The sequence below is a fragment of the Linepithema humile genome, chromosome 2 (genome assembly GCF_040581485.1).
Source record: "Linepithema humile isolate Giens D197 chromosome 2, Lhum_UNIL_v1.0, whole genome shotgun sequence".
NCBI lineage: Eukaryota > Metazoa > Arthropoda > Insecta > Hymenoptera > Formicidae > Linepithema > Linepithema humile.
In genome coordinates, this window is record NC_090129.1 from 10,544,439 (window position 1) to 10,570,153 (window position 25,715).

The window sequence follows — 25,715 nt, forward strand, 5'->3', positions numbered from 1 at the left end:
CCAAGTGGAGGGCATCCAACAGGGGCCCTCCTCATTCCTTCTTTTGGGTGGGGTTTTAACCCCCCATACCTCCTTTGCCCGGTGGGGGGAGCCGACGGTACCCCGTCTGACACTCCCCCCCCCCGGGCGAACCTCAGTTCCCCTCCTCTTAAGGAGGGGATTGGGGAGGCTTCGGGAGGAGAATGATGTTACTGTCTCCTCCCGCCCTCCCTCTTCTTCTTTTTCCTCTGTCTGGCCTCTCCGGGGGGAGGAGGACGTGACCCATGGATCTCATCCATGTCCTCCCCCAGGCCATCCAGAAGAAATCTCGATGCTTCCCCCAGTGGTGGGGGAGGTTTACCTGGTTTGGGGGCTGCTGCTCCCTCACCGGGGGTCTCCTCGGGACAAACTGCGTCTCCGAGACGAGTCCCCAGTGCGGTTCCTCTAGTGCAGCCCCCTCAGCCACTCTCTTCAGTACTTCGACCCCTTCCAGCTGGTTGGGGCCGGAGTACGTTACCTCCATCTTCCACGCGTCGGCGCGTCGAGTCGCTCCTCCAAACACTATGCTGCGGGGATCCTGTCCACGGTCCTTCCACCCCACCTGCATCAACTCCTTGACGTAGCAGGGGTAGGGCGGAGTGTCCTCATCTCACGAACACATCGCCCGCTCCAGCTCCCTCCGGCTCAGCACCGGCCCATGGTCCCTCCACCGGAGGAGGACCCCGGAAGGGAAACCTTCCCTTCCGCGGTCCGCCCCCTGCTGAGGGACATTATCCACAGGGGGGCGACTGCCTTCTCCATCACTACTTCCACAGTCGTCCCCCGTTTCACCTCCGTTCCCGAGTAAAGTATCCAGAGCTCATTCCCTACCTCGTCCCGGGTCTCATCCATCACGTTAACCCATGTCATAACTGCAGTACTGTCGGGACCCGTGTACTGCAGCACCAGTTGCCGGCCTCTGGGCTCCCGGCGACGCACCCACGCCTTGGTGCAGCCAGGGTCCACCCCCCTTTCCTGGCATCTTTGGAGGATCCTCCTCCCCACCGCATCGAGTTCCATGGGGAGAGGGGGCGCATCCTCCGGCACCTCCCCCGCCCCCACCACTCTTCCTACACGCAAACCCCTCTACAGTGTGAATCTATATATGGGCCCCTTATGGCTCCCCTCTGGTGGTTGTTCATCCTCAGCTGGAGGGGCGATTCTCCCACACTCTCTCGCCCCCTCCACTGTTTTCCTTTCTTTATTGGCGGGGGGCGGGTTTTCGGTCCCCCCCTCAACCAACTGTCCTTCCCTCCCTCCCTTTTTGGGAGGGGGAGAGGAGGGAAGAGTGGCCCCGTGCATCTTTTTGGCGGGGGCCGACTCCCTTTCTCTACTTCTCACCTCTTCTGCCTGTGGCTGGGGGGGCCTCGAGTCCCCCCCCCCCCCACAGGCGGTTCTCTTCCTTCCTCCAAGGTGGGGACGGGGCCTGGGCCCAGTGCGGCCCCTCCGCTCCCAACCTGGGTCTCCATCCTTACCGGGGTGGGAGGGAGCAGCGGGCTTTTGCTGGCTCCTCCCTCCCCTTTCCCAGTCTCTATCTTCCTCTTTGGGGTGGGGCAGAGTGGAGGGCCTTTGTTGACCCCTCTCCCCCTACTCCCTTCCTCCATTCCAGAGGGTACAGAATCGGGTTTCCCCCCTCCCCCTCTACTGAAGGGTCCCGGGAGACCCTCCCCCCTCCTGCTTCCACTTCCATTGCCTGGGGTGGGTCGGGAGAGAGGGTAATAACGGGGATGGGAACATCCCCACCCTCTCCTTCGCCCCCCAGGACTTCCTCCACCCTACTTATGTCCTTACTTGGGGGCGCCGAGGGGGGTACGGTGTCCCCCCCCCTTCCCCGGCTTCCTCCGACCTGGGGTACAACTGAGGGGGCTGGCCCTCCCCCCGCCCCTTTTCCTCCCTTTTTCTTTCGCCCTACTTTTGGTGGGACGACCGGGCAGGTGCGGCCACCGATTCTGTGGGCCGCCTTCCTGCCCTCCTCCGCGCAGACTGGGCAGCTTGCTTTGCGCTGCGAGCAGCCCTGCGCCTTGTGGCCGGCACTTCCGCAGTGGAGGCAGCAATTGCCGCGATCCACCGTCGAGGGGCACCGCCACCTCTCGTGCCCCCTTCGGAGGCACCTATAGCATCGAGGGGGGAGAGTGAGATCGCCCTTCCCCCCTTTTTCCTCTTGGTGGGCGGGCTGCTGCCCCCCATTTCTCAGTGTCTGCGTCCAGGCATCGGATTTGCTTGGAGCAGACACCTTCTCCGTTTTGGAGGAGGAAGGCCTAGCACCCCCTCCTCCGGGGTTTCTCCCTCCTCCACTCGGCATCATAGTGCAACTTCGACGGATCTCCTTGATTATACCGAGGAGGATACTTAAAAGCCTGTAGGCCTCCGCCCACAGGTCGCCGTCCGCGGTAGCCATAAGATCCAGGGCGCCCGCGTGGCACGCCCTGAATAGCTCGTCGCACGATGACAACAGGGAAAGCACCGAGCCGGCCTCTGGGGGTCCGAATCCCCTGAGGCAGTAAAAAAAGTCCTCTCTGTCGTCATAATATTTACCATATTTGTATTTTGTTAACAGAGTTGTCATCTCCGGGTTTTTTATCGTGGTTTTCCTTCCACTAGGACGGTTGTCGACCAGAACTATCGAGCCCGTCCTGCCCGGGTCTTTTTATAGAGGTTGTTCCACCTTCGTAGCCCGTGTATGCAACAGTGCATACACCGGCCCCCGGCCCCAAACTTGGGGTTACGGTATACTGCGACTTATGTACTGTGGGGTTGCGCAACTCGCTCACAGGGATCGTTCAGACCACACATTTTTACCGTCTCTGTGGTCATTCAGCCTTCGGCATGATACTTTCCACCTTGGCTTGAGACCCATCCCTGTCTTCTCGGACCCATACACACAAATCGGCGTGCACACCTCACGGACCCCCGAAAAAGCGACTGGCACGCTCGGCGCACGCCACCGACCAGCCGGAGGGAGAACCCCCCCCCCCCCGCCCACCCGCCCGCATGAGGACCGACATGCGGCGGATCACGCGCAACGGCGTACACCAAAAGCGCGTTCCGTAAGGAATGCCGATCCGCAAGGAATACGGATCCCCCCGGGGAACGCGTCCCGGCGCAGCCGCCGCCCCCTCACCACTACATGCCAGTCCGCAAAGCAGACCACAGGCCCCCATCCAGGCGGGCGTGAATGAGGATGAATGAGTGTGTATGTGCAGAATGAATGTGAGAGTGCATGATGGTGAGTGAGTGTGTGTATGTGTATGCAAGGCGGGAGGTGGCAGCCCACGCATCACCTCGATGCGCGGGTGCCCCCCGCCGATGCATGCGTGACCCCCGACTTCCGAGCATCTTCGCTACAGCGAAGGCGCCCAGAAAGTACGGGGGCCAAGAATGTATGTGTGCGTGAGTGTGTGTATGAATAGATGCGAGGCACGGGGAGGGACGACCCCCGGCCGAGTACGCAGAGTCCGGGAACGACTGGGGAGGAGAGCTTACGCACCTCCCCCCCATTCACCTATGGTTTGATATCGGAGTTTTCCTTCTCCTAGGTCGACTGCCCGCCCAGGGCTCACGAGCTCGACCTACCCGGGTCTTTTTATAGAGGTTTTACCACCCTCGCGGCCCGTCCTAGCTAAGCTAGCACCGGCCCCCGGCCCCATTAACTGGGGTTACGGTGTGAGTCGTCACGCCCCCCCCCCCCACGTGCCATGGGGGGCCAACCGTTATGCCGGAACACCGGCGTGCTAACGAGGCTGGTCAGGCCCCGGATTTTTTCTCGAGGTTTACTCCTCTATCCCGGTGGAGTGAATAACACTCCTAACGGATCCAGGCATCCGGGCGATTGTAGTCAGGGCCGCCAACCTCTACCGGCTAACCGGGACAAGTCCCTTGAGGGGTAGCTGGACCCCCGTTCCCCCCTAAGGAGGAACTGTGCGCTCTTAGCACCGTGAAACGACTCCAACGAGCTGTCCCACGGTGAGCCCCCTCACCACGACAAGGTGGCGCACAACGAGGAGGGGCATTGTTACATCTTCTAATCTAATCTAACCTAATATAATTTTTCTCACTTTAGTAACATACAAATATAATTTATTAATTTTATTTTAAATTAGTTTCACATTAGCTTAAGTTATTATTTTACACGTATAAATTTTACAATAAAATTTATTTAAATTACTTACTTGTAAATTATATTCGTGAAAAGCTGCATGTGCTCGCACATAACCATCACGATACACGTGTAACAGCATACAACGTACGTGACCGAATTCCCGCCGAACTAGTAATGCGCATTGCGCAGATTCTTCTTAAGTGCATGTTTTACAACTTAAAGCTATCACACAATGAAAAAATAAGGAATAAGAAATAAGAAATAAGCGAGTCGATCAATCATGATTGATCAACTCGCTTTTATTTCTTATTTCTTCTTTCTTATTTTTTATTCCTTATTTAATTTTTTATTGTGCGCATGATGGCCTTTAAAAATATATTGCAATAAATTTTGTGGTTTTTATTTTATAATTAATCTATAATTATACACCATTAAGAAGCAAAAATAATTATACTATAAATTTATTTGGACGACCTTAAGACGTTTTCAAAATGACGTCTTTAGCTGGTTTAAGAAATGACGTCTTATAAACGTCCATTATTAGTCGTCGACGTCATAGTCCAAAAATGACTAAAAATAAACGTCATTATGTCGTCTTCTGACGTCACCTTGCTACTTGGGATCCTACATCTATATTTTTAAATAAATTTTGCATTGATTATTAACGGTAAATGTGCAAATGTGCATTTGCCAATTAGCTCGTATTTAATCATTTATGCATATATTGCACGCTGTTAATTATTTCTGACTACTGATTTTTTATACTGTGGAATAATAAATCGTAACAGATCGATATATAGTTATCAGCAAAAATTTGCCTGTAAATATCGGTAAACGATCGTAAGATGTTAAGACTTCGTAAGATTGTAAGATCGTAAAACTTTAATCAGGGGAGAATGCTTATGGACAATCTTCGATAAAACGACCGCTGTGCACGTTGGCTGAGCCTAACGGGATAACTCGATAAACATTTGTCCATCATGATGACGGTGCCACTCCTAGTGGACTTTTGCATATGTGAAGCTGTGTGTCTTTTTTGCGTGTAATGTATGCAACTTGCGTATTCTATATATCGCGCATATAATTAACCTGATCTGATTTTATGTGTATGAGATCAGATCCTTCGAACTAGTTATATCGTTAATAAAATACCAAAAGCTAACAATATCTCTTTATAATATTTTCTTTATTTCTAAATATTTATTTATGCGTATTAAAATATGTTTCAAAGAAATAAAGAAAGCTCTTTGATCAAATAAAATAAAGAAATTTTATATAATTTTAATACATTGAAATTTAAAATATAATTATATAGAGAAAAAATACTTTACTAAAATATTTTTTTCTGAAAACAAGAGATATCTACTACCTAAAAAATCTGAGAAAAATACATATAATGGAAAGGCTCATATAACTATCAAATGTAATATAATATAAGAGAATCAAGGGCCGTGGCAGATAGTGCGAACTTCTTACGACGACTCTTGATGCTCTTATATTATATTATATTTGATAGTTATCATATGAGCCTTCCATTATATGTATTTTAAATGACGCGTCTATCTGCTACAGAATTGTTTATTTCTTAATCCAGCGAGAGATAAATATTAGAAGCGTAGAGCTTCCGGCAAGCGGAAGACCCGGGTTCAAATTCCAGCTTCATCCACTCGCGCCCTGATATTTTCTCTCTCTTCCTTTCCTTTCAATAATTCCTATTAGTACATTATGATTCTCCATATGTGAAAACAATGTACTTAACTTTTTATACATTTTATGTATCTCTATCTGAGATCGGTGTACAATTTAACTGTCTCTAATTTAGACAAATTTATTTCCATAAGAAAAATTAAAAATTTCGCACTAACTTCCTGCATCAAGAACGAAACGGCTCTTGATGCTCTTATATTATATTATAAATCTGAGAAAAATCCAAAATAGCTATTTTTTTCTATTTAGCGAAATCGGGAAATCTCGAAAACTTTTATCGTGACTCAGGCAAATTTCTGCTGAAAATGCTTGGAGAATTTTATTTATATTTCACAATTGGTTAATTAGTTCTCTTCATTTTTCAATGCTTTTAAAAATTTTATTTTTTGAAACTTGTGTAAATCCTCATTTCTTTCTTCATAAATATGAGTCAGAAGAAGCTGATACAGTAAACGAATTCGTAAATTTGCATATAAAAGTAAAATAAATACTCTATTTTTTCCTGAAAATTTGATCTGAAAATACTGGGAAAATTAGGGAATTCTCGGGGAATTTTTTCCCAAAGTTTGATTATAGACATCTTGCAAAGCCATTTATTGCTCATGTAATATGAGCGGTAAATGTAAATATGTAAATATATGCAAATTGTAGCCAATAAACTCCAAAAAATTTCAAAAAATTTCAAAAATGTTGCAGTATATAGCGGTTAAAAATTGTTGTCGTATATTTCACGTGTGTAAATAAATATCTAAATATTTAAGCGAGAATATCGATTAATACCGAATACTAATATTGCTAACTGAACGCTAGAGTTTATTATCACCCATTTGCATTGTGGCAAAGATACTAAAACGCATGATTTAAGCTACAGCATGTTTTAAAACACGTTATTTATTGTTTTATATACCGGTTTATGATCAGGAAAAGCAATAAGAGTCTACGGATTTCTCAATCTCAGGTTCTAATAACTTATGATTGGCAGCAATTCTTGCGATTGTTATATATGGCAGCTGATACATGTCAGTCAATATCGATGATGACATGATCATCGAGTTCCTCTAACATATGTGTATTGTCAAGACACATTCTTCAAATCATAAATTATTTCAAATTATATCATAAATCATCAAGACTGATCGCTAACAATATTTAATAAATTTATCATTATTTGAAATTGATAAAAAATTAGATTTTATTATCGTAAAAATTTATCATTATTCAAACATATTATCGGCTTTTATTTAAATATTATTTAGATATTTAATCAATCAGAAATCAAAGGTACCAATTATTGTTAATTGACAAATTATTTTCTTTGCATGCAATAATTAAATATAAAGATATAAGATTTTAATTTAAAAAAATTATTATTATGATAAACAAAACAATTATGTAACAAAACAATAAAATTTAATAATAAATGATAAAACATGAAAAATTGATAGTTTCTTCCAAGCAAGTCCATTTGCAACAGATTGCAATCTTCTCATTCGAGAGAAATAAAACTCAATTAACCGTATCAAAAATTATCTTTAAAAATTTGACTTACTTCCAGACGAGCAACTTATATACCAACATGCAAACACGATAGCTCAGTTACTAGCTTTTCAAGCACATCGACAAGTACATATTTTTCTCATTTTTGTTTATTCGATTATCGTTAATAAACTGGTTCGCACCGGCGACCGCCAAATGGAATGACATGAAACACTGATCTGTTGACTCTGTTTTACAAGTAAGAGATTACTCGAAATGCGCGATAAACGATTGTTACGTTGATTGATTATATGAAAGAAGCGATTTATATTAACGGCTTCCTGATATCGTTCTGTAACGCGCACGACGGTCCGTCGCGATATTAGCATATTGATCACGAACGTGTTCACTGATGCTCGGATCACCGCCTCGGGAGTCACAAACAAATCGTCGCGCCTGCCTGTTGCCTGATCAGAGAAACGTATATATATATTTGCGTTATAATCGAAACTGTTATAACTGTACTCCGGGTGTCAACGTGTACATTTTCTGATTGCGTAGCGGGCCATTTCACCAATTGCCCGCCGATCGTGTGCGAACCGGCGATACAGGAAACTGCGCATATCATGAAAATAAAGGACATGTTTATGTGCGATTATCCCCGCGGTCGCGGCATATATGCTATATCTAACTTCATAGAACACAGAATCGTCGTGGAATTTGCACTGCTTTTCAATCTGCACTGCATAGACAAGATTAGAAATTCAAACAATAGTCAAAAATACATAGAATATCGTGGAATTTGCATTGTTTCCCAATCTATACAGCATAGAAATTATAAATTCAAATCAGATTCATCAGAATTAATCCAGATTGCAAATTCTAATATAACACTTTTGCTTCAATCTCGATAAAAAAAAAATATATATATATTTTGCAATAAAAATTATGTTTGATTTAAATTTAAAAGTTTATTTTATTTTGTCTCAAATAAAAAATTAAAATGGAAAAATCCACGAAATTGTAAATAACGCTAATAAATAAACATTTTAATAATATGTTAATAGAATCAAAAGCATTTTATCGTTCCACTTTACAGAAATTAAAATAATAATTTTTTGATGCTTTGCATGGCATATTCGAGTCACATAATTAATGTTAATATGTGTGTCAATAATCTGTTTTGCTAGATCTGCGTTCTGAATCAAAGCGCGTCTGACATATTGATCTTTTTAATGAGATACTAACTGTATTTCGTGTCTCTCTATCTCAATCGCTATCATCTTTACAGAAATAAAATTGTTTTTTTATTTAAAATTATTAATAAATAAGAAATCAAGAAATAAGAAATCAAGAAATTTATATTCACACGAAACATAGCAGGAGATTTGACTTAACAAATCATAAATTATTCATTTGCAGATAGATGTTAGCAAAAAACAATTAATCCCCAACAATTTTTAACCATCCATATTTAATTATCGCACTATCTCTCGTCATTAATCGATTATACGTTAATTTTACTATATTAAGTCTCAAAGTATTTCTTATCTCGTTAACGACTAAGTATTTCATTTCTTCATTTTGTTTATATCATTCATATTCTATTAACATTCGAGATTATGTACATGCAGTAACCAAAGACACGCAAAAATACGAATTAACCCTGAACAAATCTTGTCTGTAGCACAAAGATCGCGACAGCAATTAGAACGGATGTCTCGTATTTACGAGAATCGATGGTGTGCGTTCTATTAACTTTTTCCCCTTCGATCTCGCCATTGTAAGACATCAACCGATAATCAAAGAAATTTCCTTAATTAATATCGACACACTTCCACCGTACACGGTTCACTGCGATTTCACAGCAATTCAACTTTCGCCTTGCAGGCGTTTCTTTGCACAAATTTACCGAAGCAATTCTCATGCAGCTAAACGACAACGATGACGGAATCGAGATGAATGTTGTAATGATTCTCAATTGGATCAATTTATTCTAACGCTCGGCAGCGCTGGCCCAAGCGACTGCCGCATGCGCGGTAAGGAGAAAAAAGGAGGTGTATATCACGAGAATCGGCCGAAAAGATGAAATAATTCCGAGCTCTGATATATAATCATACTCGGTTAGATCTGTTTTCATATACATATAATGAGATAGAATATCTCATCTGATCATATACAGTTTAATAGCATTTTTATGTAGCCAACATCATCATATCTGATATTTAAAAATGATTTAAGAACGTGTTTTCTTAATTGCCGGTCTGATCGTTTTAATATTTTGAAAATTTTAAATTTAAATTAATTGCAGTTTACAGGGGGAGTATAAGTGGGGAAGATATCATAAAACCGCGAGAATGCTTCAGTAGTCTCAGTTGATCTTATAGATATTGTTATGTTGCTATGCGAAAAAATAATAAACTGTATCGTTTATTAAATCAATTTCAAACAATTCCTGATTATTTAACTTTTTTAAATATTACATAACTCGTATTCAGAACATTCAGGACCAAGTCAGGAAGTAGAAAAAAAGTTAAGAAGATTTCAATTTATTCAACAAAAAATGCTTATTACTTTAATGCTATTATGCATTTTTCTTATATTATTGTGCCATTATCTTATTCATCATGGAAGATTTGGGCAACTTATCGATCAAATACCAGGACCACCGGCATTCTTATTAATCGGCAATACTCTTATGTGGTGCTGCAGTTCATTAGGCAAGTAAAACTATGTACATTTACAAATTAATAAGTAGCATTTACAGAAAAGTATTTATTAGTAAAAGTATTTATTAATAAAATACAAAAATATCTATAATATTGATGATTTGACACAATACTTTAACGTTTACGGTAACAATAACCCAGCAAACCATATAATGTTTCATATATGTATTTTTTTTATATATATGTATATATTTTTAAAAATATATACTATTATTAGATCTTCTATTACTGTAGTAATAACAAGATTTCGAATTATGAGTAGTTCAAAAATAATTTGAAATATATTGGCTTAATGTAATAAACTAATAACTATACTTATTGAATGATCGTTTGAGATCAATACATTACTTGCTTTAAAACATTTTCGAAAAATTTGGTCGCCATTAATAATTGCAGAAGGTAAATGCATCTCATCTCCAAATATTTTATAAATACCAATCAAAGTTGAATTACAAGGTAAATAAAAATGGTTTCGACGGAGTGATATTATTTTACTCGAAAGCGTAGAGTGTCATTCTTCAATAAATATCTTTTATTGCCACACTTTTATTGTTCTTAAGTATACAGCAATTATTATTTTTTTTTTTTTAATCTTGTAAATCCATTGTACTCTACATGATTTATTTCCATTTTATTCCTATCATAATGAATAATTGGATAATTTTGTTTATTCTTAGACTTTTTCATATTGTTTTTCTTTATTTCTATTAACTATTTGTTCAAAAGGCCTGCCACTAACTTTTAATGCTTTCTTTAACTGATATAAGTAATTTTCAAATTTAAAAGCTGAAAATGAATCAATTGTTCCAAACTGCTTAACGTCTGCACAAATATGGAGCAAATTATGTACATTGTGTGATACGTATTGTTCGCCGTAATATATATATAAACCGTACTTTCCAACAAAATATTTCAAAATTGACTGAGCATAATCAAGTAAATATGCAAATTGTTTATCAGATACAATTCTTATAGTTACGCATAGACAGATAAAATGTATGTAATATTTTTTAGGCAATACATCTTTCATTATAGTGATTCCTGTGTATAATAAAAAAAGTTTAAATTTTGTTGCCTTTCAGCGATCTATGTCTAATAGATTTCTTGGGCGACGTGCGAATTCCTTTAGTATAAATAATTTTAATAAATTATTGCGCCGTTGAGCTTTTTCTAATAAAGCAGTACTTAATCGAATATTCAACTTTCCTTTAATCCAAAACTGAAGCAATCCTTTTGAAACACCAAGAAAAATAAGATGCATACAATCCAACGGTACACTTGAAACCATTCCAATATTAAGAGTTTCTATAATAGTTGGTTGAGTTTGATATTTTTCAATGTGATGTTCTTTATGTTGTCTGATTTTAAATGAATAATCTGTTCTTAATGTTGAATCAAGTTCTAGGAATACTACTCTATTATTTATAAAATCACCTTCTTGAATACATTTGGTACAACTAAAGTACGCATTGTGACTTTTAATACCGCATACGAATGATTTTGCTGGCGCATCACATATGATAGCATTTAATTTAATAGAAATAATTCTTCCACCAACATCTAAACCGGAATCAAAAATAGTTTTTGCTTCTTCTACAAAAGGTTTTAAAAAAATATCGACATTATTGGGTTTAGTTGTGCCATGATAAATTCCGATTGCGAAGGGTTCTGTATAAAAATCCGCTACTATGGCACCCAATATAGGCCAGAATTGACTTCCTGAACTTTTTGAAATAGATAAGCCATCAATATTAATGTTTATTTTGATCTCTGTAGGGTACGTATAAAAAAATATTTCAATGGAATGCTTTAAACTCTCCGCTAGTCCAAAGTGAACATATTTTCCACCATCAATGTCAATTATCTTTGAATATGTATTACGCGGGGTTCTCGTCAAATTTCTACAATCAGTTGGAACATAAAGACCATTTTTAAACAATATTTTTAACATATCATTGGCAGCGCTTTGACTGATATTATGTTTCGTTACCCAAGATCTTAAATCATCGTGTAAAGTATCGTTATTAAGTGACAGTAAAGAATCAGAAGAATTATTATAAATTGAACTTTCATCACTTGAAGAGTCGAAATTGTTATCATTATAATCATTAAAATTATTATATTGATCAAAATTATTATAATTATTTAAATTATAAACATTCGAAACATTATTGCTAGTGCTGGTACATTTTAATTTTTTACTCGATATGTCAATATTTTGTGAATCACAGGTATTTAATAATTAGTTTTCACGCAACACTATCCTTCTTTTCTGGCGGTATGAGACATCACAAAAGTCTTTACGTGACATATTATAAAGTAATTAATAACCGTTATCAGGTAAAAAAATTATTTTTATAAATTATGCATCAGATATTTTTTGATATGTAGTTTTTTGAAAGATTTTAAAGACAAGTAATATCTAGTGTAAAAATTTTAAATGTAAAAATAAAAATACCCGATAAACTTTTTTTATTTATATCTTCTAAATATTACAATTAATACTTGAAGTGTGTATTTTAAAATAAGTCTATCAATATTGAATAATCTGTCAAATTGAATAAAAAATTATTCTTATTGCGAAATTCTCTAACGCGTTATCAAAAATTTTCAGCATTGCTGAATACAATATATATTAAAAGATAACTGCAATATTTCATTTAAAATGTATAATTATACCAATTTATCCAACGAACACTTATTGTTACATTGTCACGACATGCAGTGGGACGAAGCCCCAGTGTGCGACATTGCCATGTATTTAACGAAATGATATAAATAAAGTATTATATTTATAAAAGTAATAATATATATTGTTCTATAATATATTATCAACTATTTTATTCTTATGAATATTTTCTTTATTATGAATGGAAGCAAACACTGCAAATTGGAACTTTTTGGCACTTTGGCAGTTTCCGAAATTAAGTTGAGTGTCTTCAACCTAGATACAGTTATTTAGCACAAACACGTCTTTGTTTTTGTTGAACTTTTTCACAAAGAGTTCCTTTTTTTATCAATTGCCACACAATTGTACACAAAATGACCAATTGCTAAATTCTCGTGTCAGAGTGTAACAGAGTTAAGTTAAGTTAAGTACGAACACTACGAGAATAAAAGTGAAGATGACTGACTCAATGAGTATGATAATAATACGTGCTCGCGCATGTTATTAAGGGGGGAGCCTCGTGTAACCGGTTAAAAAAATTGAAAAATTTTTTTTTGCTTTAATCAATAGCAATCCATGTAGAAAATATATTCCCAAAGTTACAGAACAAAATTCGAAGTTTTAAGGAGTCCACAGCCTATTTCTTGCGCGCAGATATACAAGCGCGCGGCGGTGCGCTTGATCAACGGTACCATAAGATATAAGATTATAGAATTTGTAACTGTTTTTGGCGCGTTTTCGGAAGCACTTATTTGAGAGTGCAATTTGGAGAGTGCAAGCAAAGTGTGAAATTCGAAGAAGCAGGAAATCGGAGCCTCAGTTTTAAACTTGTTGTTACACTTTTCTTTTTTACTTTTCAATACCGAAAACTTTAAACGCGTTTTTCTCGAAACCAGTTTTTGGCAATTGGCGGGAAAGATTACTCAAAAACTATTCGATCAATCGAGTTGTCCCTGTATATACATGTAGTTTAATAATATAAATTGTCGATGAACCTATAAAGTTAGTAAAATAATTAATTTAAACAATTTTTATTGCATAAATAAGGTGACATTTTGTGGGTCAAAATCGCAATTTTTTTTTAAAGTGTTGCCATTTTTTCAATTTTTATCTTTTTACTTATTTTTTAGGTTCATCGACTAGATAATTTCATAGAAAAGAAAAACTTTTTTTTTTTTTGGGTTTTAAACGAGTGCAAAAGACGCTACAACTCCCGCCAATTCACAACTCCAGTGACGAGGCTGCGTCAACATTTGTTTATAGTGGCTCTATAATCAATTATTTTTAAACAACAAAAATTTTTGTTTACTTTTTAATATATGTTTTAAAACACCAAAAAGTTTTAAAAAGATCCGTTGCATTGTTTCTTAAAAAAAAAATTCCTAAAAATCACTTTCGTTTTAGCGATTCATACGAGGCTCCCCCTTTAAGAAAAACAGAATGTTACATTAGTGATATGTATCAAGAGTAATACATACGCCATATTACCATTTAAGAGAAATGTTATAAGTTATATACATAATTATAGAAATATTACTTTGTTCTCTAAATGTGCTCTTGGAGTAATATTACAGATACATATTGGTTTGCTGGGAAGATAAAAAAATTAATTCTAATTCAGTCAATCAATGGCGCATATATAGAAATAATTAATTGTAATTCTTTAATAATTACCCAGTAAACGCAAAATAACAGTAACGTAACATTGATGTTATAATTTCCCACTCAACAATATAATCGTTACGTACGAGGCATGTTGTATTGCTGTTACATTGTTGAGTGGGAAATTATAACATTGACGTTATTTTACTGTTAGCTTGTGTTTACTGAGTATATATATGAAAAAACAATTAGTAATTATTTTCTTAAACTGAAATTTTCAGAAGATTGTTTGAAGAAAATAGAGAAATATATTAAAATTTATTATCCCATCTGTAAGGCGTGGAGTTTTAATCTTGCATTTGTCGCAGCTAGTCATCCTGATGATGTAAAGGTGAAAGAAATAATTAAAGATAAACAAATCTTTATTATTATATTATAATTTAATTTAATATTATTTTCTTTCTATTATTAATTTTTATAATATTGTATATGTTAGTATTTGTCATTCAAACGATATAAAGATAGAAGAATATTGAGATATATATATTCTGAACAACTCTCATTTGTATTAGACGATAAACGTACAATTCCAAATGCAGACTGTAAATATCGAATTTTGTTATTCAATATTTATAAAACTCTAATATAATAATGAGAAATACATGCAGAGTGATTCTCATAAACGTACTCATTCTCTCAATATCTCGAAAAGAACGCATCATAAGTCCTTTCCGAGATATTCAATAAATACGTTTATGAGAATCACCCTGCATGTATTTCTCATTATTATATTAGAGTTTTATAAATGTTAAATAACGAAATTCGATATTTACAGTTTGTATTTGGAATTGTACGTTTACCGTCTAATACAAATGAGAGTTGTTCAGAAAATAATTAACTTTATTTAATATTTTCTTAAACATAATTTTGTAAAAACAATTACACTTGTAACAAGATGATACATAAATTACACTCCTTTTCTGCGGATTTTTTTATATTATTTATCTATAATTTTTTATATGATTGTAGACAATATTAAACATTCCGACAGAACATGTTCGGAAAGGGTTTATTTACTCATTTATTTGTCCTTGGTTGGGCACTGGCCTATTCACTAGTGAAGGTAACATAATAGATCTAACATAATTCTCATTTCTAATATGTACGATATTTCGAATTGGAAATATATAAAAACTATACTTTTTAATTTTTATAAATGTCTACAAATACTCAAACTCGATTGTCCTGATATTGTCCTTTCACGTATGTTCAGTCTATAGTCTATCCTGAGTAATGTTAATAAACAAAATAAGTTTCAAGAATTACACGTAATTTTCAAACGCCATAAAGGTTTTTACATATTTGTCAATAAGTAGTACAGAATTTACAGTTCTTTGTTAGTAAAATTATTTATCTTGATGTATAAATTTGAATAACTTAATTTATAAGGCAGGTATTACGACAAATACAATATTAGTGATTTAGAGTATTATTACATAAAAACCGGATACTATTTTATCTCTATTACAGCAACAAAATGGCGTAAAAGACGAAAGATGCTAACGCCAGCATTTCATTTTGATATTTTAAAACGGTTTGTTGATGTACTGATCGAGGAGAGTAATGACTTGACACAACGTTTGAATGACAACGAAGGATTGATTGTTGATGATTTAATTTCTTTTATTAGTCATCATACGTTGAATGCAATATGCGGTACGTTCGTAATTTACAAAAACTTTTTTCTCTTTATTGACATTTAATTGATTAAATATTTATTATAATTATAATAATTTTTTATTAATTATACTTAATATTTGAGCACTGATAAACTTCTACATATCTTTAAACAACAATGTGTTAGATTGTAATATTTAATTGAAAGATTATCTCCATTAATTATAGATTATTTCCTTTTATAATATTAAATTGTTATGATTAAAATAAAAATCTTAACAAATATTTATGTACAACTTATATACAATTTATATACCTAACTTTAATCAATAATTTATAGAAACCGCTATGGGAACTTCTCTGAAAGATATGGACAAAAATCAGGTAAAAGAGTATCGTCAAGCAATTCATGAAATCAGTAAAATAATTTCAACTAGGTAACTATGCAATACAACTTAACAATATATGTATATATGTATAACTAATTGCATAAACACGTTTAAGTATATTCCACATATTTTAGAGGATGTTTGAATATAAAAAAAATGTAAAGTTTTGATTAGTGTTCCACAAAAGTATTATGATGTAACTTATAGAATCATTTAAAGTCGCACGCAGACTTTAAATATAATGCTATTATTTTTTTATATAATGTTACATATATTTGTGCACATAGAATAATAAAACCGTGGCTTTATCCTGATGTGACATTTGCGCTTTCATCACTGGGTCGAAAGCAAGCTAAGAATTTAAAAATATTGCATGGATTCACCGAAAAAGTAAGTGAGAATTGCGTGTTATTTAAAATTGTGCAGAATTTTGGTGTAAATAAAAATATAATAATATTTAAATAAAATTATTAACAATCTAATATGTTAGCAGTACATTTAGCAGCATTTAGCAATAAGTGATGAACGAATTTTCCTTAGGTTATTGCAGAAAGGAAACAATATCATAAAAACACTGATGGGCGATATTTGAAGCAGTTTGAAAATAATTCACTAAGCCTTGATGAAGAAATAATAGGAGGTACATGCTTACAAACACATATAGACACACACACACACATAAACACTTATGGTATGTCACGGACAAAGTGATATTTACATAAACAAATATTTATCACTCTGCCCGACTAGTCTCGGGCATTATGCATAATGCCTCTCATTTATCACTTTCTCCATTACATATATACAGATATAAATGTGTATGTATTTGTACGTCGTATATGCACACGCGTGCGTATTAAATGTGAAAGTTTCTATTATCATTATTTATATACACATATATTTATATATATTGGGTTGATCCAAAAATTCTCCTTTAGAGTTTACTTTTTATTTTTATTGAAAATTCACAAGACCTTTCTGATCAACTCTGATAAAGAAATTAATATTATATATTAAATACAAAATATTTTTATTTTTCTCAGTACGAAGAAAGCGACTAGCTATGTTGGATCTCCTAATAGCGATATCTGACAATAACAAGATGAGTGATTTAGACATCAGAGAAGAAGTTGATACCTTCATGTTTGCGGTAGATATCTGAAATTACTTATATTTATTAAATAATACCATAACAAATATATTTGTAAAAAAATTTGTAAAGAGTTCAAAATACATTATGTAAAATCAAATTGCTTCATATAAAAATGTTCATTTATATGAGCTATTCCATAAAATAATTATTCTTACTTTAATGTGATACAATGAACAACAATAATATTTTTCTGATTAATAATTGTTAATAAAATTGAAAAGCAATTATTAATTTTTCAATATATTCGAGTTTCGTTTTATACGGGTACAATGTATCCAAAAATTATATAAAAAAAAAAACTTTTTAAATTTGACAATATTAAAAATATTTTAACTTGCTTTTTATTTTTGCGAAGTCTTTTTATACATACACGAGGGATTCAGAGGAAAAGTGGATCAAATCCGATATTATTAATTGTTAGAAAATTAGTTCTACAATTAAAGTTGTTCTAATTGTGTACAGCAACATGTACACTGTTTTTCATAGTTTCTTTTAATTTTAATTTGAACATTTGTACTTTTAAATAATTCAGTAAAACCTGTTCAGATCTTTTTTTATACATGAATTTAAAAAAGGATTCTACTTTTTCTCCGAACTCTTCATATGTAGTCTATGTGTAACGCAAAGAAATAAATAAAATATATTTTTGTCATTACAGGGTCACGATACAACAACAATATCTATATGCTTCACGATATTGCTATTAGCTGAGCATAAGAATATTCAGGTATATCATAATTATATTGATTTTCAAACACACAGTAAATACTTCATTGATTATATTAATTAAATATATAATTAGTTAAATTTAATATTGTTTGTGTTTTCTGATAATATTAGAACAAATTACTGTAATAAATCCAAAAAGATATAAAGTAATCTGCTTAAATTTATAATTAAATAAAATTGTTATGTATATAAATATGAAAGGATATATGTTCTGTATTCTGTGTGTGTCGCATAGATAATTCAATTAAAAGTGACACAAATACAAATCAAATAAAACGTGTGAAAATTTGTTCAATAATGTAGGATCGTGTGAGAAGTGAAATTAATGCAGTTATGCAAGAGAACAATGGAAAACTTACTGCAACAGCATTAAATAATATGCCATATTTGGAAAGATGTTTGAAGGAATCGTTGAGATTGTATCCTAGCGTTCCTTTTATACTTCGAGTTCCGTGCGAAGATATAAAATCACGTGAGTAATTGATAAAATATATATTTTATATATATTTTTACAAAACTTCAGAAAAGATGTTATATTGATTGATATTATATTGATAAACTGACTAGTTCATAATTTAATATTAATTTTTTTCTAACGAAAATATTTCAAGAAAATAGTAAATTATTGTATGAAAAAGCTTTTACTTAAGTGAAATAATTTATATAAAAATATTCACTTTACAATTTGAATAATTTTTAATTATCCTAATAAATTGTGTTTTGTGATATTTTCAGAATCATATATTGTGCCTTCTGGAACAATAATACTTATTCCTATTAAAATGATTCACAGAAATCCTGATTTCTGGCCAAATCCAGAAATTTTTGATCCTGACAGATTTTGTCCTGAAAATATTCAAAATCGTCATCCGTTTTCTTATTTACCGTTTAGTGCAGGATCGCGAAATTGTATAGGTAATATTTACAATATTAAATTCTTAATATTCTATATATATTTATTATTAGTATGTAAATCATTTCTAATTTGTTGTAATTTTTATGGTTAATGATAGGTCAGCGATTCGCCATGATGGAGTTGAAGATCATAATGGCTTCTTTAATACATAACTTTTATTTGGAACCTATTGATTATTTAAAAGATCTTCAATTTGCATTGGACATAGTAAATCGAGTTACTCGTCCAATCCGTGTAAAATTTATTCCAATCAAGGTTTGAATGTTATAGAGAATAATTCTGCTTGTAAGTCTTCGAATGTTTATAATTTTTTAATAAAGTATTTTTTATATAAGTTTATAAGAATTTTTTTTATCTACTCCATCTCATTAATACATTGTATAAATTTAGCTTCAGTCTTTGCGGACATTCTGTATCCCTAACAGCACACGATATCCTGCGTATCATCCCATTTTCATACTCATTCTATTGTGATTATCCGTTAAATACTGAGATCAATCCTATAATATTTTTTGCAGTATTATTCGGTTTTCTTTCGCACACGTATAATCTCAGGTTTGACTCAAACGTACGGAAGTGATACGTACGCATTTTTATCGCGCGCGTATAATCTCAGGTTTGACGAGACCAGCACTAACCTGCGCCATTTACATATGTACGTAATTCCTATTTCCAGTCTTTTCCCGCTTGCCCGGCATCAAGTGACACCACGCAACACCACGTATCCGAGGTTTTACTGATATCGAAGGTAATCCTTTTTTCCTTTAAGTTTTATTTCACAAAATAGTGAATGAAGTGTAAGAGCTAGATAGTGTTTGTATATGATTTTTGTAATATTTTTATTATTTTTTATGTACTTGTTAAATTATTTTGCTTAAAATATTTTAAGGTTATGTTCGTAAACTTGCATTATAATTGCCTCTCACCTCTTTGGTTCTTGGTTAAATATACAATACATTTTCTTAATTATTTTTTAAACAATGCCTTAAAAAGATGATTTAACATAAAACTGTTTTCAGTTCGCAGTATCGTTCCTTTAAAGTTCTCTAGCTTAGGCTTCTAGAACTTTATTTTATATTGTAAGTTTTATGTAAATATTTTTACGCTTACAGTCGTAATTTTGAAATAAAAATATCAATTAATAAGAAATTGACTGATTAATTAACCTAATCTAAATTATCCTATACAATATATAAACGCGCGTTTCAGCACTTGGCTGTGTAAATGTGTGCATGTATATGTGATCTACTGCACCATTCCCATTTTTATCCTATCTTGATACTGTCTTTAAACTATAGACCTTCCTGCGAAATTCTATGGAAGATGGTACCGCGGACATACGATGATTCCTAGAACGTACTACGTACATCGCAGTATATTTGAGAATGTTCTGAGAATATTACAATTATACTTTTGCGATATTCTCAGATTGTTCTCAGTATCTACATGTGCTGTTAGGGATACTAAAAAAGGATTTGTAAAGATTAGTAAAGACCCCTAGCAAGATTTGAATATAGCGGCATAATGTTTAAATTTTTCGCCTTTCTACATTGATAACTCTACCACATACTAAAAATAATAAATATAAGGACGTCTAAAAACGTCCTCAAAACGTTCTAAATAAGACATCTGTAGAATGTCCTAAAAACGTTCTAAAAAAATACGTGTTTTTTTAATTTCTTTAACAATTGGTATTTTGAATTTTGCAATAAAAAACTTTCCAAAAATTTTAAAAGTCAAAACGCGCACAAAGTCGCCTCATAAAACCAGTGTTAGGCTTGGTGGAAAGGAGACGCAAAACATACATCCACTCGCTTCTACAAACCGAAAGCCGAGCGCACACGAACATGTGACGTCAGCGATTGTGTGTGTACGAAGCTCTCCGGGGAAAACTGACAGCTCCGTCTTGAACACTTTGGGGTTTGAAAAGTATAGAAATAGAATTTAAAGTTGTACATTCTAAAACTTACCAATTCTGATATTTTTGATTTACTTATCACACACTCATCTTCTGATGAATCCTTGTAATCAGAATTTTTGTCTGTTACTTGTTTACTGCCTCTAGTATTGTAGGCAACTTTGGGAATGTTAATTTGTGTCTTAACTTTAAGTTTCTGTTTCAAGTCTTGCTTCTTTATTCTTTTATCTTTATCATCCTAAAAAACAATTTAACGATTATACTTAATTTTTAGCTATAATGTATCAGTAATCGAATAAAAAAATAAATTATTGTATAACTATACAAATATATCAAATTATTTATTACAAATGCTGTGTGAAATCCTCTTGTCTTTATTTTTTTATGTTTCTCTGGTGAAAGGCACTTAGAAAAAGATTTTCGTTTGCCCTGTATAATTTTTAGTTCTTGTCTTAATATTTCAACATTTTCTAGAACATATACAGGATGTCCGGTAATTACTGAATCACCTCTCGGGTGCAGGTAGAGCGGGTTAAACCGAGTAGAAAAATCCTGTACCGTTTTGCGATTTTCGCAATAATTAATGAGAAATTAATTAAAAAAGATCGGTCAATTTGCGCAAGTCTAAGCGCGCGAAACTTTTTCCCGTCGATTTGTTGTCAAAATTGTCAGCAGATTTTGTTACATTTGTGCTGGCATTGTGATAATATTATCGGATAAAACAAATATATTTTAATTCCGCCACCCAGGTAAAAATCTGGTCTAGGAGAAAGCCTGGCCCTGGATATTTTTCCCCAAGTATAGCTTGGATATGTCCGGAAAATCTAGCTTGGACCCATATGTAATGGGGGACGGCGGGCATGGACGGATCCATTATTTAAAATGTACCAAGGCCCAGGCGTTGTTTCTACGGGTTTTCCTAGAAATTATACTGGAATCCCGCCTAGGGCCCTTATTTTTTACTCGGGTTTTCTCCTGGATTGTTCGATATTGTATTTTGCGGATGACGTTCCTATAAACATTTTTGTAGATTTGGGTAAAAGTGGCATTAATCTAGGGATAGACATTCTCATTTACAGCACTATTAGTAGCTTCATTACTGTTAGATCGCGAATATTTGTTTTTTATCAAGTCACTTTCGTCACACGTGTCACTTTCAGTTTCGATGTTCGCTATTTTTGTGTAGTATTATACTTGATTTATAATTGTCTTCTTAGAATTAGCGCTTTTATTATGCGGCGGCAGCGGTTTTGATCATGCGGTGAAATATCATACGCTGGCCTAGTGCCTACTGACCTAGTGAAACCTTAGACCTGCGATTACTATTCCTTGAAAGGAAATGCAACAGTCGAACGAGTCATCTTATCATCGGCATATTATAAAGAATTACATTATTGTAAACTAACGGTGGATATTGATACGATTGTTAGCTAGCGGCGAATAGCTATTATAATAAGATTTAGCGGCATCTTTGATGTAAAGGTATATAAACCGGGATCCCGACGAAGTCGAGCAGTCGAGAAAAAGATCCTGACACTACGAAAGATTAAAGTTGTATATTCTGTTATTTCTATTAATATTATGCGCACTTTCGACCCCGCACACCCAGAGGAGAAAGAAAGGAGCTGATTATATCTCTTCAGAGAATTAAAGAGAGAATTTGTATAAAACCACACATTTATTAGTACAGAGATTTGAGCGAGCCAGAAAGCAAGGTACAAAGAGCAATCGCTAAGGGGCGAGACAAAAGAAGCAAGGCTTAAAGAAGAAAATAAGTGTCACTGTAGCGCCGCACTAACGCGAGTTTTAAAAACAATACATAACAAGTATAACTAACTTTCTAACATATTCTATAAAGTTTGAGTCTTTAGTGTTTATTTATTCTCGCACTCACTACAGTAGAGTAGCGCTACCGTATTTAGGCTACTGCTACAGTTTTATTAAAAGCGGGATTGATTTAGTTCAGTCCCTACAGAAGAGAAGCGCTACCGCACTTAGGCTTCTATATTTGTTTCTAATTTTGTCCTCGCCCGATATTTTCGTTTCCTCAACAGTAGACGAGAAGCCGCGAATATGCGATCACACATTTTGTACGTTTCAAACCGTTTTTTCTGTTATTTCGAACCGTAACTCTTTGATATGCTCTAAGGTGTTACTATTTTGAGCCGTAATATATTTAACAAACGTTAACATAACTTGAAAGTTCAGAATAAAAATACTGGTTTTTCTCTGATCGGACCCGGCCAGATCCAGGAAAAAATACACAAAGATATTTTTTAACCAAAACCTGGGAAAAATCGTGGAAAATTTATAGCAAAAGGCCAGGACCCGTCTGGATTTTCCATAGACTTATATAAATAGACGGAGCATTGCCTATCCCCTCCTAAGAAAAACGTGTCCCTGAGCGAGTAATCGGACTGCGATAGAAATAGGGAGTGTACCAGCGTTCTCTCTCTTCTTCGCGCATGCGCTGTTCCGAAAAATGTAGGGAAATAAAGAACTCAAGTAAACATAATTTATTATGAAACAAAATGCAAATGTGCAAATACATATACACACATATACATTTGCATTTTGTTTAACAATAAATTACATTTACATAAAATTTATCTAAAAAATATTTTTTGTTTTTATATCATTTTATATTTTTATTCAATGTATAGAAATATAATTTATAATTAAAAATTTTATTTTAATAAAACTGCATTAGTTATAAAAATAGTAATTAGTTATAATTAATTATAAAATTACAAATTAAATAAATAATAAATTTACAAATAAAAATCTATTATATAATTAATATATTAATTATAATTTAATTGTAAATTAAATAATTATTTAACTTACAATTAAAATTTTTAAACATAAAATAATTATATATAATAAAACAAAAAATTATTTTTTGCAAGAAAATTAAAATACAAAAGCATTTATTTGAAATATATAATTTTCTTACATGTAAAAAAAATTATATTGTATGTAATAAAGAGAAAATATAATTGTACCGAAATTGAAAAATACACAAATTTATTCACAAAATCCAGTCTGATACTTACTTATACATACATATAATAAAAGAACAAAAACTATTTTTTTTCACCAAAATTAAAGATTATAAAATATATAATCTGCTTACATATAATAAAAGAACAAAACTACTTTTGCATCAAAGTTAAAGAATACACGCATTCATTTATAAAATAATCTGCTTACATATTTTTAGAAGTATAATATATTGTAATTTATTATAATTTTTATTTACAAAAATTAATACATAATGTACATGTGTAATATATAGATTCGTTACTTTATAAAGAAATTTTGTTTATATACATACACTGAGTTTTCGTTCTATATCATTTGATATTAAATTTTGTTCTTTCAAATGAAGCAATAGATTTTTTAAATTTGTTATTTTTTTCTTATATCTTTGACATTTTTTTTCCAATGTACCATTCCGTTGTTTTAATTGTGTAATATGTTTTGTTGTCAATTCCAAATATTGTTTTAATCATTCAGGATTTTCTAGATTCCATGATTTAATATCCCCAAGATAACGTGGCTTTCCTATTCGAGGACGTCTAATGGGAATGTTGTGTTGCTTTTTTCTATAAATTTATTTTATTATTAATAATTTTATTATTTCTATTAATTATAAAGTAGCAAAGAATAAAAAATAGAACTAGAAAAAATAGAATAAAAAATAAAACTATCATTAATAATAAGTATAATAATATTACCTTTCCTTTTTTAAAGGATTTTCTTGAAAATTATCAGTTTGTTTTATATTTTGATTTTCAATTTCCAATAAACTTTTACTTGTACAGAGTTGTTCTTGATCAGTATATGTTTGTGTATTTATTTCTTTATGTGTATTATTTTTTTTAAGTAAAGTTTCATTCATTGTATAAAATTGATTTTTAGTAGTATATATCTCTGTTGTACTTATTTCTTTATTATAGTGATCAATATCAAAATTCGTATCAGAATCTATAGCTAATATTGGTACAGCATCTGATTTCAAATATTTCCTGTCTGGATTAGATATTATTGAAGGTTTATATGACGCAGCATCAAAATGTAACTCACAAATAAATATATTTTTAATTTCTCGCCACGCTGTCCCATGTTTAAATTTTATAAAATCTATCCATTTTTTTTTAATTTCTTCTTTAGTAGGTAATCTGTAATAGAAGAAAAGAAATAATTATAAAAATTCTATTAATGTCCAAGTGATATTAACAAATATATCACATTAAATGTAAGTAACGAATTTAAAATTTCTCTCTTGTATTTACATTAAAGGATTCATTATTTTTTCTGTAATTTTATAACTTTACATAGCAATGTTTTACATAAAATTTGTTTAAAAATATATTTAAAAGTACTTTTATACAATTGTAAAATAAAGGTTAGGATGCCAAAGCTGATATATGAGAGTAGTAAATGTGAATAAATATAAATATGCGTTGGTTAGAATAAATACTTATATATATATATATATATATATATATATATATATATATATATATATATATATATATGAAAAAGTATTCCTTTATTTTGTTCACAACTGCACACTGCACATTTTCAAGGCATTTTTATAACATATTGAATGAAGAGCAAATATGTTG

The 25,715-nt window shown here is 33.7% G+C and overlaps 1 protein-coding gene and 1 long non-coding RNA gene across 3 annotated transcripts; one reads left to right on the top strand and one right to left on the bottom strand.

Annotated features, from left to right (window-relative positions):
• The first annotated feature begins 6,710 nt into the window (after window positions 1-6,710).
• On the top strand, window positions 6,711-20,312 carry LOC136998201 (cytochrome P450 4C1-like). 2 transcript variants are annotated; one of them, XM_067350650.1, is made up of 14 exons: window positions 6,711-7,781; window positions 9,191-9,423; window positions 9,799-10,020; window positions 14,581-14,690; window positions 15,329-15,422; window positions 15,830-16,015; window positions 16,317-16,413; window positions 16,653-16,755; window positions 16,906-17,005; window positions 17,409-17,515; window positions 18,177-18,245; window positions 18,551-18,719; window positions 18,983-19,162; window positions 19,261-20,312. In XM_067350650.1, exons 3-14 carry the CDS (start codon window positions 9,864-9,866, stop codon window positions 19,422-19,424), a joined length of 1,536 nt encoding a protein of 511 aa, XP_067206751.1. In that variant the 5' UTR covers window positions 6,711-7,781; window positions 9,191-9,423; window positions 9,799-9,863; the 3' UTR covers window positions 19,425-20,312. The 2 variants fall into 2 exon arrangements, with proteins under 2 accessions (XP_067206751.1, XP_067206750.1); XM_067350649.1 differs by having other exon boundaries at window positions 9,232-9,423.
• A 3,807-nt stretch (window positions 20,313-24,119) lies between these two features.
• On the bottom strand, window positions 24,120-25,398 carry LOC136998202 (uncharacterized). The gene is made up of 3 exons (XR_010888835.1): window positions 25,380-25,398; window positions 24,822-25,265; window positions 24,120-24,689 (listed from the first exon to the last, which is right to left on the bottom strand). It is a non-coding gene; the product is annotated as an uncharacterized lncRNA (long non-coding RNA).
• Between the last annotated feature and the right edge of the window lie 317 nt (window positions 25,399-25,715).